General features: G+C 50.7%; 1 protein-coding gene across 6 annotated transcripts in view; it reads left to right on the top strand.

Annotated features, from left to right (window-relative positions):
• Positions 1-17,871, top strand: part of LOC116432655 (uncharacterized) — a 213,890-nt gene that overhangs the window by 169,012 nt on the left and 27,007 nt on the right. For 5 of the 6 annotated variants that reach the window (XM_076369722.1, XM_076369721.1, XM_076369718.1 and 2 more), the window contains exon 8: positions 7,365-7,654. In XM_076369722.1, the coding sequence (XP_076225837.1) occupies positions 7,365-7,654 (290 nt within the window). The remainder of the gene's footprint in view (positions 1-7,364; positions 7,655-17,871) is intronic. The other variant, XM_076369723.1, reaches the window with a different exon arrangement.

The following is a 17,871-nucleotide window of genomic DNA, read 5'->3' as shown; positions in this document are numbered from 1 at the left end:
CGTAGTTATACGAGGAAGATGGAAGGTAGAATGGTTTATTATCTTACGATCGGTATTTGGAATTACTGTTATTCTATTCGAGATCTCTTTGTTCGGTCATTGCGCTTGAATAATATGAAAATACGTAATCGTTTCACGAAGATTCATCGCGCGGAAGGGGATGAAACGTGCCGTCCAGAGAAAGGAGGAAGCGAGTTTATATCGCGTTCCGACTCCTTTCATGTGTTGAGTACGCGTTTTCTATTTCGACATTCTATACTGAAACCCGTACGTCGCACGCCGACTTAACTTCGTGCGAACTGATTGGAAGTGGACTGTATAAATATTTACTTCAGTGGTAATAATTTGCTGTTTAATTTAGGGAGTTCAGTAATACTCGTCAGCGGCGAGAGTCTACAACGACGTCTATATACTACGTCTCGTGTGTCTAGTTTCAATTTATAACGTCCCGAGCGTTCTTGGCACTGACCATAGCGAGTAATAAAACCAAGGATCGCCTCGACTCCTGGCAAACAGATGTAAGGTTAAAATTCCGGTAAATCTACAAAACTGGCAAAACGCGCCGAAGCAACTGCGACTAAACTAGCGAAGTAACGGTTCCTCGGGCTTTTATTTCTGCTATGGTAAAAATACCCAGTGCTCTAACGTGCCTCGCAGAAGGTTTCATCGATAGCCCTCCTAAAGCGATTTAGCGACGCGACATCATGCACCCTTCCACTAAAAACTCATTTCACGCGCATCCGGTCTGCCCTCGATTCGCCGAGACACCGGGACGGCAGCGCTAAACCGAAAACTTTCCTCGATACTCATCGTTGTTGCTTCCCTGCGGGCCCTGGGGCGGGATGCCCGGGAAAACACGTGGAAATCTTGGGAGCGGCCTCGACACGCCCGGCCCGCGACCATACGGCCGACGAAATTGCTGGGACCATACTGCCGGCTTCCGTTCCAGCGTCCTAGAATAACGCGGAATCGTTCGGGGTGAAACGCGCGGAGCGCAATAACATTAAGGGGAAGTTTTCAAGGGTTGCCGAAGGGAAACGCTCGTTAAGCTGACGGGGTAAAACCCTTGGACCGTCTGCGCGAGTCCCGGCTAATGTCTGAAAGTGGATTAAAAAAGTTTGTCCTGGAGGAGCGTAACCGCAGACGGACACGTAAATACATCAGCTTCTGTCTCGAACCTCTGGGGCTTCCCAACGCGTGCAACAGCGCGAAGTGTTCCTTTAAGGGGCGGGTGCTCGCCGGGAAACGTTGAATAATGTTAAACGGACGTGGAATATTCTAAAAAACTGTGTACAGCTTAGAAATGGAAATGTAGCCGAGAGAGCGACGATTCTGTGCACAGGAAGAGCATAGAAGAATCGTTCGCGCGACGCTGTTTCCGCGGCAATCGCGCGTTTGAACGTTTCGTACGTATTTTCACTTTAATTCCGGACACGTTGGGAGACTTCTCAATTCATGAACGCATAAACATCGTGCAGACACCCCGTATATTAAAGAAAACCCGGACGATAAACAGAGCATGTGCAAACGTCCGAGATCTCCCTATGAAAAATTCCCTCGGTGCTCGGGCAGCGCGGCGGGTCAAAAGGTAAATTAAAAAGTTCACTTTGCCCTCGCACGACAGCGAGGAAGATATTTACCGGGACGCGGAACGGAGGGCAGGAAAAAGATCCTGTTTACCCTGCGAGCGGAGAGTACGAATGCAGGCGGGCCGCTCCCCCCCATTTGCATAACCGCTCTGGTTTCTCGTCCGCGCGGGCGGCCGAGAGCTTCCATTCGCCGCGTTAGGAACCCGGCATCCAACCGTTTATTTTCGGAGGAAACTGGTCGCCTCTCGCCTGTGGGAAATCGAAACGCCGGGCGAATCGCGTGAAACCACAACAATAATTTCCAAACGCTCTCCTTAGCGCCGCGATTCGTACCAGCATCTCCGTTCGGTTTTCACCGGCGCGCGTATCGAGGCTCGAAAGCAGAAGCCGAGAACTGGGTTAAGAATATTCTCCCGCTCATAAATGAAATAAGGAGCAACCTCTCCGCGGAGAGGAGGGGAGCCCGGGGCGACTCCGGCGAGGGAAGTTTACCGGTTTTTGATCATTTCATCTCCCCCTTATTACTCGCCTCTCTAACGGGGCGAACGGAGTGGTAAGCAGATCTCCGTAGGTCTGAATATTAACAGGGACGAAGTTTGAAAGTGTACCGCGACGGCAAAACCGAAATGAAAATTACCCGCGCGCTCGCTCGCCTGCTTCCCGCGGAAGTTCGTTCATCCGTTCGAAAGGGCGGCGACGCTTAATGCCGCGCGAAGACGCAACGCGGATCGCTTATTCGACGAAACGGAAACGCAACGTTCGAGTTGCAAACGACGCTCCCGCGGATGCACCTTCGCGAATCTTTCCGCGACGCGAGTTCCCTTACAGGAGTCTACGGAACGTAAGCGCTCGACGCGAACAGGCAATTTCAAGGTGCTCGCGCGCGGGCAAGATTCATTGGCGCGACGAGCTTCTCGTATTCCCGGATGACTCCCCAAAAATTTTCAATTCCCCCGCACGCTGTCCGCTGGAACCTACGGGTCGTCGGAACTTCCCGGGCATCGCCGTTCGGAAGTTTATACAAAGGGTGTGCCGGGCATACCCGGTTCGTCGCGTGGAATTCGCTCGGAATTAGGAAACGCGACGTCCCTTCGGGAATAACAGAGTACCACTCTGAATAAATAACCCTCCGCATCGCTATTTACAACCCATACATTTCCGAAAGGCGTCCTCCCCTCCAGGGTCGCGCCGCGATAGCCGCGACACTCGCGTATCCGCGAGAAGCGGATCGCAAATACGTCGGAATCCGATATTCGAGACACGAACAGGGCCGCGCGCCACCCTCCGTCAGAAACGAGGCAACAAGGGCGGTGTAACAATGAGCGGCCGTCAAGACGGGGTTGAATTGGGGCTGCACAAAGTCCGGGGACGCAGGAAAGCCGAGAAAGCGGTGGAACAATATGCGAGGGTGGCGCGAGGGTTTGCGGTTCTTTAAAGCGTGTGTTCGAGGGTGGCGAAGAACCGGTGCGCCGCGGCCCGTGGCGAGAAAGTAAGGACTCGCTTTTTCATATTTGTACGCCGGACCAGCCGCGCTAGAACCTGCCCGCTTCTGTTCACCCGAAAACCCTCTTTCGACATCCTCGCGGCGTCTCTTTCCTTTCGCCGTTAATACCCGCGTTTCGCGCGGTCCCTTCCTTTCACGGGTCCCGCTGTTCCTTCCGCCGGCTTGGAAACTCGCCGAGAACTTTCGCGCTCCGAGGACGATTCATAATTTCTCGCGCCGCGGGACTTCCCGCTCGATGCTGTCCTTTTACCCCGGGATCCCGAGCCGCTGTTCGGAGCTGCGATTCTAAGCCGGTTTCGCGAGCTGCGCGATCGCGTTCCCTTTTAATCGCGGCCCCGTTCCGCACACCATCTGCGCCGCTTTTTACAGTTTTATCGCTCCCGTCTTCCTCCCTGCGGTCTTTCACGCTTCAGCCTCGAAAACGACGCGACACCAGGGAAGAATCGCTGCCAGGACGTGGCGCGAGCTGTTAAGAGCAGCCGGGGGTGGGCAATCTAACTACCATTCGCCCCGGGGCGGAACGCTGCCGCCTCGGCAGCTCATTGTTGCGGATCGAGACAACTTCCCGCCCCTTTCACCTTCCCTCGTTCTGGTTCCCGTTCCCCGGCCGCGAGGAGCGCCACTCGAAATCGGCCCTGGATGTCCTGGGACAGGCATTCTCAAACTTTTCCACTTGCCGACCCCGTTTAACCGAGCGAATGTCGTCGCGAGTCTGAGGGTGGAAGTATGCGAACTGGGATTGAAACATTCGCTGATAATATTGTGATTACTATATTATACACAGTGAAAGAGTGGATCTTGAGTAATCGAGAGCTAGGAATGAATACACGTATTTAATAAAATATGGGAACAACACGGACAACACGTATAAACAACTCAATGCCACGGAGGCCAACACGACTCTGCTTCCGCAACTCTCTTACAGACATTCTCTCCGAAAAATCATTCTCTCCCCCACAAATTATATATATAAATCACACTACAAACACTCGGATGCAGCCCTGGAAAGCTGGCCCCGCAATCCTGCGTCCGCGACGCTGCGCAGGCCACTTTGCCTCGACCGTTTTACAGCCCGTCCTTCACTCACACTCATTCTTACATTCACTCTTCTTGAAAATACCTTAACCCACGCTAAAAATTCTAGATAAAAGACGTTTATTTTCCAAAACATGTTCCCCCGGCCTTACAATGTCCGAAGGTGGATGTTAACTTAGTTTTTTAAATGTTTATGTATGAATTAGCTGTATGTACAAGCTTGGCTATTAATTATTAATTAGTAGTATACATAAATAGATAGACCTAACTAGATAAATAACTAAATAGATAGATAAAAGAAAAAATAAATAGAAGAATAAATACATAAAATAAATAGGTAAAATAAATAATTAAAATAAATAAAATAAATAAGTACGTAGATAAAATAACTAAAGTAAGCAAAGTAAAGTAAATATAAAAGACTGGTTACATTGTTAGGTGGTTAATTGGTTAGGTCGCTAAAAATTCTAGATACTACAATAATGAATCGTAGTAAAACTCATAGGCACACTCCGCGCACAGTGTTGTCGAACAGTTTCGAATGAATTCCTCGTCGTTGCTCGTCGAGTAATTTTCCGGACTCACTAACATCCCTGCAACCCTCGCTTTGAGAATAGTCCTGGGAGATGACTGGTAAGAACGCGAGGTCGATCGATGGACCGCGTCGAGTACGGGGAATTCCCTTGTTCAGGGATACACGAGACACCGGTGGAAAGAAAACCGCACCGTGCTTCGCGGTTTGCGCCGTACAACCGATTGCTTTGCAATTTCGTCCTCCGGTTCTCCCGGAGGTTCCCTGCTGTCACAATCCAACCCACGGTCGAACCGAATCAGGAGAAAATTAGGAATCTCGAGGACAGTGGCTCGTTTTATATCGGAGACCACGGAACGCCGGCTAATCGCGTCATCGATCTGGCTGCGAAACTCGCTTAAGCTTGGTGTCTTATTAGGGACTTTCCAAGCAGAGGAAAGGAAAGAAAATTCAGTCGTAGACGTAATGTCGACGCAGCGTTTGATTATTAAAATATGGAACACGCGCGAGGAATCGCTTCGACGTAGGAACAGGAGAAGCTGTCGTTCTCGCTTACGGTGAGCCGGTATCCGAGAGAATTGACGCGAGCATCCGAGCCACTATCGTTTGGAAACCTCCGGGAACAGTAACTCGGGGCAGGTTTAATGCGGCATTCTCGTTAAACGGGGGGGAACAGCGTAACGGGAATTTCCCGGCAGTCCGGGAAGGGATAAGTCCATTCTTTCGGTTCCTTATCGCCGGACGAAATTTCCCTTCCAGCTGGCATGGCGTTTACGAGCGGCGCTAATGCAACGTTTAAATAATAAGACTTTACCGGCGGCCGAGAAAGACACGTCTTATCGGTGAACCGGAGAAAATCCGAAACACGGCGAAACTCGGCGAATTTACGAAATTCCCTGTTGGCACGAATGGGAAGCGCGATCGCGGGATTCGTTGGAAAAAAAACCGACTCGTACAGTATCGGTCGATTAATTCGCAGCGGGTTCTAATCTGGAAGGATTGCTGACGTTGATGAAGAGGCCGGTGCCGGCATTTCATAAAATCCCGGTCGGTGAGTGACAGCTGACGGAATATTTCCAGCGGCCGGCGCGTGCAAGTGATAGCGGACGTGCTTGGTCAGACGGCCTTTCGATATTCCAACGCGGGGATCCTTGACGCGTTGAAAAATGGAGATCGAGTCAGGCGATCGGGACACCGATTATCGCGGACTGTGCATCGACGAACCGGAAACAGAAGAATCGTCCGTACCGATACTTCCGCGCGTAAAACAAGCCTCGACGGAACGCGCTCCGTATCGTCGGTTCCGAGTGAACGTTAATAATTCGAAAATATTGAAAAGTATTCACGCGTGATCGTTACCGGATTCGTTGGCGGAACACACGGGTTCGACGTCCGATAGATATTTTTGCAACACGCGAACCAGCCGTTCGATCGTCGGCTGAAACGGCATCGCCGGCGAACGGCGGACAGCCGCCGCTCTAATTAACATCGGAAACGGGATCTCCGGAGCGAATTGAATTTCGAAAATATGAAAACCGAAGGCACGCTATTTGTCGGGTAACGGTTCATGAATATGCGTCGGCCGCGACAGGCCGAGAGCAGCGTTTGTTTTCCCGTCGCGCGCCGGCTGGAATAACATTTGCCACGGGGCCCCGAAGCCGGTAAAAATGTTCTCCTCGAGTCCCGAAAACCAACGGCGCGACGCTTAACGCGGAAATCCCCGGCGGGGTTCCCCGGCGTGTTACGCCTCCGGAAAATCCGCGCTCTCGTTTGCAATTCTCCGAGGAGGAGCGGCTGCCGCCACCCTCTCCGCCGCTTCTGCATAACTTGCGCGCGTTCGCGGCTGCTTCTCGAAATAATGGCGGAGTAGAACGTTACGCGTGCATGAATTTTCATGCGTACCGGCCGCGGAGGTCGTGTCCGCGAGGAGTTTCCGCGACGCGGGCGTCTTGGAGCATCGTTCCGCGGCGGAGACGCCGAGAGCGAGCGATCGAAAGAGTTTCTCTCGATAGGGCCGGCGTCTATAGCCGAATCCGCTGATCGGCCGATAAATCGGCTATCTGGGTCGTTCCCGTCAAACTCGTTCCTATTGATCCGCGAATGCCGGTCACATTTCCAGCATCTTCGCCGGCGTTCCGCGAACACTGCAGTTCCCCGTGTATCGGCAGCAGTGTGTCAAGCAGCCACTGATGAACGAAACTGCGGCGCTTGCGAAACGTTCGCTGGAAAACTGCAGCGCTTCCTTAAGTTTCGGGACGCCGGCGCGGACCGCTTCCCTGCCCGAATCTGTATCCGCCGGTGTTCTTGTATCGCAGCTCGAGTCAAACAATCTCTCGGATCTCCGCCGCGAACATCGAAAATATTGTGTCAGCCGCCGTTAGATGTTTCCCTGGGAAACATTATGCGGAGAATAATCCACGGCGTCAGCGTTTATTTCGAAACACTGGCACAGTCAGCTACGAAAGCACGCCGCTTTCCACGGATAACGAGCGTACTCGTACAAATTAATTGGAATCCTCGCAACAGAGAGAAAGGAAACGAAATTGTCACGTTGCACGGCTAACCGTCGAACGAAATCAAGGTGATTCGGGTGGAATTTATCGGCTGTCGAATTATCGCGGCCGCTGGGAGCGCGACGTCGAGAACGTGTCCGCCGGGTTAAGCATTTGTAACGAACACAGAGCGATCGATCGGTTTGTTTCAGACTGGAGTGCGTGGTGAACGCCCTTTGCCGCGGGCTGAGCCACGCGTCGAGCAGCCTGGCCCGGCTGGTGCTCGACATGAATCTGTCCGGCGAGCAAGTGTCCCGGGTGTGCGCCGCTCTTCGTGGCTGCGTTCAAGTGCAGGCGCTGCACTTGCCCCATTTGGGATGCGGCTGCGAGGGGTTGGCCTCGGTCGCCGAGCTGCTCAAGGAGAGGCCGCTGTTGGCGCTGAACCTGGCCGGCAGTTGGGGCGCCAAGAACGAGGATCCATCCAGCTCTGGCATCAGTATGGGTAAAACCTTTACATTTTCACCCCCTTTTGTTTCTCGCTCCATCAAGTCGTGCTTTCGTCGATATTATTTTGCATGTCAGTTTCGATTGATGCCATCACACAAACATAAGCAACTATACGTGTAATCTAGTTTTAATACCGACGAAGTTTACGCTTACAAATACTGATTAACACGTTCGCTGGCGTCACGTGTTTGTACGTAATTCTACACTTTACGTAGTGGAAATGAAATTGATCCTATAGATATTGTCATTAGAAGTGATAAACAACGATATTATATTTAGGAACTGAATGACTCGTTTCGCTTTCATTTTTCGATTTTCTTTAGAAGCTTCATTGGATCGAAGAAAATATAATTGAGACCGTCATCGGAAGTGCTGGTAGCGAACGTGTTAATCAGCCTGACAACAATGGCTGTCTTACATTCGTATTAAAAATACAAAAAAAAATAATTCAGAAAGTATGAAATCTTTCATCAACTAGCAGAAAAGAAATTGCTTTCGTCCATGACCGAAGCGAGCGTGAACGTGTTAATACTTACAGTTTCTTCGCTCCAATCTCTTCTCCTCCTAATCGTACGATCTAGACCACCGCGAGCAGCAGATTCCGTTTTGCCTGCTTGTTTCCCGGAATCAACCCCGGAAAAGCTGATAAGCTCGTTCCGAACGGCACGAACGATTGCCGCGAGGAACGAGGTCGAACGCTCTCGCGTTTTTCTCTTTCCCGTTTCCAGCGTTCCGCGTCCGTCGCCTGTGCGCGCACTCGTGGCCACGGCTCGAGCGCTATTTACAGGCTACACACAAAAGGATTTTTCCCCGGCCCGACGAAATAACGGGGACAAATATCCGCGACGCGTAATCCGCCGCTTCAATAATATCTCCGCGTATCATTATTCGCGATTCGCGGCATTGTTCCCGGCAACTGGAGCACGTGTCGCTGCCCGATGGACCGTTTTTACGAGGTCGCGGCCCACCCCGAATTAACGAGCAACGCGGGAACCGTATCGCCGCGTCTACGAATCTCGGTCGTCGTTACGCTCGTTTCTTTACTGCCTAACGGCAGGTAACGGGTTAACACCCTTAGCAGTCCTACGTCAGACCCGACATATTTTATTGCAACTACTACCTGTTTTAACAATTTTTTCTGTATTTCTTTGTAGCATCACGATTGTACCATTTAAAGGTAACGTTTCAATGACTCCCAAATATTCTTGAATAAATAAGTAGAGCGTCATATTAACCCTTTGCGAACGAATGTCGACATTTCGAGATGAAACGTTCATATTTAGAAGACTAAGTCACAGGCAAATGATTTAATTACTCGGATAATTAAAGAAACCAACAGCACTTCGGACCGCAAAGGGTTAACCCCTGACGGTACTATTTACTTTCGTTGCTAAGCTCGTGTAACACTACTATCGATAATTCGGAAGAAATGCAAGAAAATTTTCCATTCTACTCGAAGTAGAAATTTCATTTGGAGACGATACATCGATAAGAGCAAACTAGTTTTCTTTGATCCGTCTGTAACGAACAACATCGGTTGTGAAATTGGACTAGAAATCTCAGTCTTACTCGTCATCGCACGGCAGGGGGTTGAAGACGCCCGTTCGGTAGTCTGAAATATTCCGTGAGCGTGCGTGCAACTCGAAATAACGGTAAACGTCTGTACGAATCGATCGGCCCGAGTTTCGTAGCGCGGGGATGGCGCTTGAGCTCGACGGAGCACGGTTCATCGGTCACTCGATCAACAAGCAGGATCGCGGAGCGTGAGCTTAACGAAGCCCCGGGGCTTAAGACGAGCCGAATTAATGATCGCCCGCGGCTAAACGACCCGTAATTTCCCCGCTCGTGTTGCCCCGATAATTCGACTCGGGGAAAAATCGGCCACCCGTGGGATCGCGCGCGGAAATTTCATACGCGCCGGCGACCGGGGCTCGGGCACCGGCCGGCTGTCCGACGCCATTAGGGTCAATTTGCATGATAGCAGTGACGGACGAGGTTCGCAGCGATCCGGATGCACTTAGACGGTATTGCGAGCGTAGTGGCCCCGCATCTACTCGAAACTGGTCGCGGCTCGAACATTGGAAAGCAATCGGCCGGCTGAAAGATCCCGGCCGGGCCGGTGGAACACCGGATACCGGCAACGGGGAACTCAGCGGAGGATTAAATTCGACGTCGTCGGAATGCTGTTTTATTCCGGAACACGGTATATACATTCGATCCTAACGAATTCACCTCGCTCCGCCATTATCCCGCTGCGGATTTTTACGCGAATTCCCGGCGTTAGTTCAGAGTGACGCGTAGATTTATCATTCGCCACTCGGATTAGGGGAGGGTCGCGCGAAAGCTGTGGGTATGAAGGTTTATTAGAATCACTCGTTTATCGTGTTTTATGCGGTCGAATGTAATCGCGAAAAATCCACGGTTATAACGGCGATGAAACGGGTCGGTTCGAGCTCTCCGCGTTCCCCCGCGAATACAACGAATGTAGGCACACCAATGGACCGATGTACAATTCGACGAGAGGTTTGTTTACGCGTAAAAAGATCCGGACCGACGCGAAAGCCAAATTCCGCGGGAAACTGACGCAAAATCCGGCGAATCGAACGTGCAAAAACGGGAACTTCGGGGTATCGGGGACCGCTGGCGGCGTGGTAATAGATACAGTCTCGTACCACGGTGTTTCGGGGGTGTGTTACGGCCGGGTCGTTACCTCGGTGCAGCCTCGGAATTAGAAAGTTGGGATTAGAGCGGTTTCCGGCCTGCATCGCGCAGATCGGGGGACAGAAGTTCCGCGGTGTTTTACATTCGTACCGGAACGAAACTTCGGCCCTTCCGAACTTTAAGCTCCGCCGTTTGCCCGGGTCCGCCGCGTCGCCGGCTCACGTCAGGAGCGGACGTTCAATTTGTAAAGCCGCGTTCCCACGGAGAACGAAACTACAATCCCGAGGCGTCCGGGCACGATCATTCGTCCCGGGTAACGAATGCTGCCCGGGACGTTTCACGATTCGCGTCGGAATTAGTTTCGCCCGTCATCTTATCCGAGGCCGCTCGGGGAAATCGATCAGGCTTTTCCCGGGCAAATTGTTTCCGCCCGAGACCGCCATAATCAAGGCTAAACCGCTCGAAAAAGGAGCAACGCGCGCGGAACACGTTTTTCAGCGTTGATCGCGAGCCCGGTAATCCGGGGCGAACGAACCGCGGAACGGTTCGCAGGAAAATCCTGATTTACGACCAAGTTGTTGTTCTTATTAATTCATTATACGGCAGAAAGCCGTTGCACGGGTGAAATACAGGTAACGCGAAGACGCAGGGAAAAAGACGAAACACTCGGAAATCCTTTCTTTCTCGTTTTCCCCGCGATCGCGTAAATATTCCCGCAACGAGAACGATCGATCATCTTCGCGAACGCTCTGGGAGAGATGGATAATTCATTCAAATTACTCGCGAATATAAGGAAACCCGCCTCGGTGTTACTGCGGTTCACCGTGTAATCGAGCCTCGTTCCTGGCGAACCGGCCAATGCAAATCGCGATCGTCGGAATAGCCGGCAACGAATCCGACGATCGAGCGCGCCGATTACTGCGAAGGCTTGCGGCGAGTCGACGCGTCCCTCGTAAACCGCCGGGGGAATAAACTTTACGATCGAGCCTCCGTCGTCCGCATTCGAATTCACCCGGTCCGACGGAGCCACCCCGTCGCTCGCGATCCTTCCCGGTTATACGAGCGGAGTGGAAAAAATAAGTACGTGACACGAACCGAGCATATTCCCGGCGGGGTCTCCCGCGGGAACGACGACGACGACCGCGGTCCTCGCGGAAGACGAACGGGTTGCCCGGGGGAGGTTCGCCCGTGCAAACGACACTTTCCAACTGAATCTCCGCTCCGGAATGACGTATTAATCATCTCCGGCAGACCGAACCGCTCCTTTGTTACGCCCTCGTCGCGACCCGCGCTCTCCCCGCGATCCCTTGATGCCCTCCCTTTCTCTTTGTCCGCGGTATTTCTCTCGTTTTCGATCTCCGTCGCGGGGACCGCGGATCCCCGGCGAGTAAATTTGTTAGCAGGGTAAACACTTCCAGCCCAGACACGCCGGTGTTAACATTTCACGACGCGTTATCCGCCGCGTTTTACGTCCGCGGAGAGCGCACCGGCCTCTGAATAGAAGATTTCAGTCGCGCGCGCGTACCTCTGATAGTAATGTCCTCTTCGGCGGAGGTTGAGCGCCGGGCAGCTCGTGGCAGACGGTTTAACCCCTTGCCCTGCGATTTACTCCGCTACGATCGGCACGACTACTTAATGATTTATTATTTAATATTCTATACGAATCTTTGGTACAGAGTGTAATCATTGATAATAGAGGGATAATATTTAATTTAATCCTCGATGACTCGAATATTCGGGAGCCACTGAGGTTAAAGCGATTTATCTTCTGATTAATATTCCCCTTAGTTATTAAAGGGTTTGTTTCATTTATTCGAAGTCAAGGAGCTCCCTATAGCTTCACGTCAGAAGGCGAAACCCGAATTTTCTCAATTTTCCTTTTCTCCGCTTGAGCGTGCTCATTTTTTGGAAAGTCGAGCGATTCGAAACTTTCAAGCAACACCGCGCGATAAAATGACGATACGAAGCGAGAGGGAAAAGCGATGCGAATAGATAGACGACCGAATAATTGGCGATCAAGTAAAGGGAAGTCGATTAAGCGGTAACAGCTAGGAAGACGAATGTCCCGAAGATACACAGCCGCTGTCGGCGATCGCCGCGAAAAAGTAAACACAGCCACGCGCACCTGGCCCTCCCGCCGAGGCTCGCTAAACACTCGACGAACGATCCCGTCGTTTTCTACAGTCCTCGACGGCCTCGCGTCTCGTCGACTTAGATAAACGCCGGATCGTCTCGCGGTTGACGTCGTCGTCGCGGTCGGTGTCTGTAAACAGTGTCGCGCGTGTACTCGCGCCGAAGGGTTGCGAGCTGGGTTGTTGCTCCGCCGCAGCCCGGCCAATTACAAATACCTGATGCAGCGCCGTCGCCGATCTCTCCGCAAGAATTTCCGCGGACTCGATAAACGGAAACGCTGCTCCAAGAGGAGGCGACGGATTGCCGGGTGAAGCACGCAAGTTACACGACTCTTCGACAACCCTTTCGAATCTCGTTTCTTCCGTAACTTATTTCGGACATTCCGAAGTACACTTTCTCGCGTCCCGCCGGATTCGCACGAGCAAAGGGTTAAGCGATGCTTCAGCGTTATTCGAGGAAGGAGTTAGAGATGTATAACGTGAAGTAACGAGGAGGTTGTTGAAGGATAGAAATTAATGAGAGCGTCGAGTCGTTGGAGGAAAAGACGATTTTCGCGGTGACGATGCTCCTTTTAGTTCATGGAGAATTGAGTTGGTTAATGAATCGTGAAATCGGTAGTGACGATTAGCGGTGACGATGTTCTTTGCTTCATGGAGAATTGAATTAGCGTGATTTATGAAGTCGATGGAATCAATAGAGAAAAGGGCAATTTTACCAGTGTCAGTATCCATCTTAGTTTCGCAAAGAATCGAATTACTTAACGTGGACGATGAAATCGCTGAGATCCGAGAACTTCCGCGCGACGGAAGATTGTCGAAATGTATCGACCGATGAGGGAATGTTATTGACGTCGTTGAACGTTCGATAGGAACGATTGTTTAGACCGTCAAAGGGTCGGTGCCGAGGAAGATACAAAACCAGCCAGAAGATTTTCCAATCTCTCCAGCCCGACGCGCGCGCGAGCCAGCGGAAATCAGAATTTCGACTCTCCTCTCTATTTTCTTTAAACGGATAACAGCGGGATCGAGTTTACCTCTGACAGGCTGAAAGAAGTCCCTCAAGATTACCCGGCCGTCTCGGCGTCGAATCGAAAGCAATCTTTCTCGGGGCGACGTCGGAGCCGAGTCTACGGCGCCGTAGACAAATCGAATCTTTCGGTTTGACGGTTCCGCGAGAGTACCCGATGATTCCTCTCCGCTATTTCTCGATTGTTTCTATATGATACGTACGCGTCGAGCGCGGGAATACCCGCTGCAGTCGCTGAGCGACGTCGATTCCCTCCGAAACACGTCGTTTTTCGTTAGCCAGCGCGGTATTCCCTTTTTCGCGGACCTCGTTGAAGATTTCGTTGCGCTCGGCTGACCCAAAAATTTCAGCTGAATTCCTCGCCCAGCCGTTTCCCCTTCTCTCCGTCTTAACGCTAAAACTACCGAGCAGTTACACACTGATTTTTAGAAATCTCTTTATAGAACCTCTACGAGTGCATCGGGACTTCAATCGATTGACTGTGAATCCAGTTTGCGTATTTCTAAATCAATTTCTTTAACTTCTCAGAGAAACACCTGTCGCCTTTGAAATTGGCATTTAACGTGTTAAGAAGACGACAGGTGTTTCTCTGAGAGGTTTCTGAGAAGTAGAGCAATGTACAGAAAATGGAGAGAATGTGATATTAAATCATTCAATTGAATTGCTCTATTATTACACGTCCATCTAGCTGGATGTCACCGTATTAGGCAGAATTATTTATAATACAGAAATGCTTCCAATCGTCGTTTGATCGAATGAACTATAGTAATGCGATTCGATTGGAGATCATCGGTGACTACCATCGCATTCGACGTGTTAACCCTTTGCACTCGACGCAGCAAACTTATAAAATTTTCAATTCAACGTTAAACCTTGTTCAATGTATCAACGCATAAAACATCGAAGTAAAATATTTGTCTCTTAATTTCCAGAAGATAATCAATCGTGTCAGTTGCGAAAAATATCGTTAATATTCAGTCGGAAAGTAACAAATATTTTTAATAAAAAATATCGTCGAGCGCAAAGGGTTAATAATTGCAATAAGAACTCAAGAACAAGTCGTTCCGACCGGTGTGGCAGTTTCAGCGTTAATTCTGATTCGACAAATGGATACTCATGAAATTTCGAAGGCGCGATTCGAAATTCGATTCCTTCCAGCATTCGTCGAGCGCCTAACTCGCGCGATGGAATCAAATCCTCGCGTTCCGCTTCTTTTCTCCGGCGTCTACTCGAAATTACAATAGCCGCGTTCCCTCGTTCTCGCGCTGTGTACTCGCCTCTCCGTTCTCGCCGTCGACGGGACTGCCCCGATAAACTCCGACGTATCTCCCGCGCGTATTTACGTACACCAATAGCAACGGCGAGCCGGTCTACGGATACTCCAATCTCTCCTCGAGCACTCGGTCTTCCAGGCTCAATAAAGTTTGCCCCGTAGCCGGAGCACGCCTATTTGCCTCCGCTTCTGGATTCTAATCAATCCGGTCGCCCCCTCGCCTGACCCGAATGGATCTACTGATAACGACACGGCAACGAACGGTTAAGCAATACAGCCGCGACGGAACGTTCGTACCTCGGACGTCCCAGTTTCTTTTCACTTTTCATCGCGAGCCGTGGAAGTTTCGCTGGAATTCGCCGTACAGTTTTGATCGGCGTAGTTCGCGCGCGTTGTTAGGAGCACTGTACGATTAAAAGCTTGCCGGAAAGTTTAAGCCATTCACGCTGTAAGATATAAATTCTAATTAAACGGTGCACCGTTGCGTCCGTTTGGAAGCTGAAATTAACAGTCTACGAAACGCGTCAAATCGACGCATATTGTGCAGGGCTACTAAAATGAAAACTAAGTCCGTAGTCAGGTTAAATATATTTATTACGCGATGTGGCTCTAACGAGGAACGACGACTGACTGCTTTTCCCCAACGCTTTTCTAAAAAGGAAAACTCTTCAGACGAAACTATCTCTCAGGCGCCCAAGTATTGACACGCAAAAGGGCGAACCGTCTACAATTGGATTTTAGAAATATTATTTTGTACATGTTTACGCCGATTTTAATTGATGCGATCACACATGTACCCCAGTTACCTACTATCGAACCTCCAGTTTCCACAATCTAAATAAACGAGCATTCTTTTAGGAATAATAGAATGAAGTGTACAATAAATGCCCGTAAACCTAGTGTTAACAAAAGCTGATCGAGCGTTCGGGTAGAAGTACGGAAAAACTGGAGGACCGCAGCTTCTGGATCGTCGCTGTAGGCAGGAGACGGACCGAGATTATTCTTATTGTCCCGAGCACTTCCGAATAATTCAACGTATAATCGGACGCGACCCTTCGGAACGTGCGGCGCGTTACGGGTTTATAGGTCAACGCGCTTCTCGCGGCGGAACGTTGCGCCAAAGTGTTCCAATTGCGTCGCAACTGCGCCCGAATGCGGTTGTCGCCGACGGTTCTGCTTCTTCGCTCGATTCCTCGAGATCGGATCTCGCGCGGACTGCCCGGCTAATGCATTCGCGACCGTGTAACATACTCGGAACGTCGCGCGGTGGAAGCGATTAGAAAATGTTCGTTTACCGTTGTCGAACGGGAAGATGATAGGGGACGAACGGGCGGATAAAAAGAAGATCAACGGAAGGGACAGGGGAAACGGGAAATAGAAGAGAGAGGAGAAATAAAGGACGAAACGGAAACGTCATCCAGGTGTATAACCTGTCGCGCGGCGAAATTGCATCGCGAAGAAATTGAATCCGCGCGACGTTATTAACCGGCGTTCGACTCGCCGCGGAATGCACTTCCCGATAATTATTTCCCGAGAAACTCGGGGCCGTAGCGGCGCGGAGAAAGACAGGGCAGAAATATTTCGCACGGTCGGAACCCTTTGTCTCCGGACAAAAAACGCGTGGCCCTCTTCTCTTCTGTTTTTCAACGAATTACGTAATTATCCTCTGAGCCGTGACGCGGGCTATTCTCGACTTTAATGAAATCCAGAAGCTGCCGGCGCTGAAGGGGCGGAGGTGGAAGAATTAAACGAGCCAAAGACGCCGGGGACCGTTTATTATTCCCTTTGCGAGTCCCGTTTGTTCGGAGCGGGGGAGGCGAATGAATTTCGATGCGGTCGGAACTGGTGATGTCCTTTGACGATTCGGGTCGAGCTTCCGTTCCGTGGACCGGCGACCGGCGGTCCTTGATCCCCGCGTGTCCGTCCACTGAGGGATTATTCGACGAAGTAGCGCCGGTGTCGTATAAATTTCAGTATTATAATAATTCGTCTCTCTTCCACGAACGATCGTGTACACGCGAAAGCCACGTTAATCGCTTGCACTCGGAAGAGTTTCACTGGAAATATTCAACGTCTCCCAATCAGTGATAAGCAACATTCTTGAAGACGAACTGAATGATAGAACATGCATAAGATGAGAAACAAAGTTACCGTTCCTATGTTTCACGTGTTTAGATTATAGAGTTCAATATTATATGTAAAGCTTTATAATAAAATCAAGATAACTGAGTCACCTTTCGACTGCAAACGGTTAATTAAACTACGCCGATAATCCGTATCAATACGCACAATTCAAAGGAAACTGTCAATACATCTATCCCTAACGAATGAACTCATTTGCGGACGAATGTCTACATTTCAAGATGAAAGTTTCATATTTAAGAAACTAAGTCGTGGACGATTTGATTACTCGAACAGCAAGGCATCCGTTTCCTTTTTTCTATTAATTAAGCAATCGACAAGTAGTTCAGCTTCGTCTGCTGAAGGTATTTCATGGAATCTCCGTCAAAGGGTCGAGCCCACTTTTTGAACGTTAGCATACGTCAGCGTTGAAACGTTTAACCGGTTCGTCGCGTATGCAGTTGAACTCGCTGCAAATTGACTTTACGTCGCGAAGCAACCGCGGGAACGCGAGCGTCCAGCGACAAATTGCCGATCGATCCGGTTACCGCGCGCGGCGCAAGCAAACAGTCGCCCGTAACCGGATGAACTCGCGGCAGCACCTTGGTCGGAGCTGTTAACAGACTCCGCAGCACCCGCGAAGAACAACACGGAACACAGGGTAGCATCCGCGGGACCGGGGGAACGTTTGCCAGCGATCCTTCGCCGCGGCAACTTCCCGAACGAAACTCCGCGTTATTAACGCCCGAAGTTGGCCAACTTTCCGGGCAAGTGATACGCAAACAGCGACGCCGCACGCCGACGGTTCTCCTTCTTTCGCGGGCTTCGTCTGCCGCGACTTTCCTCGAGCTTCCAACTAGTCGGAATCTCGGGTCGCTGAATTTGTTATCCCCGGAGGCGACGGCTTCTGGTTGCCGACAACTCCGTCCGAAGAGAGGCGAAGCCAGCCGCCAGATTAAAGGCGCGTTTCTTTCAAATTCTTAACCGCTGAAAGAGGA

This window comes from Nomia melanderi, chromosome 8 (assembly GCF_051020985.1).
Source record: "Nomia melanderi isolate GNS246 chromosome 8, iyNomMela1, whole genome shotgun sequence".
Lineage (NCBI taxonomy): Eukaryota > Metazoa > Arthropoda > Insecta > Hymenoptera > Halictidae > Nomia > Nomia melanderi.
The sequence above is the reverse complement of the archived record's forward strand: the minus strand, read 5'-3'. Positions and strand labels throughout refer to the sequence as shown.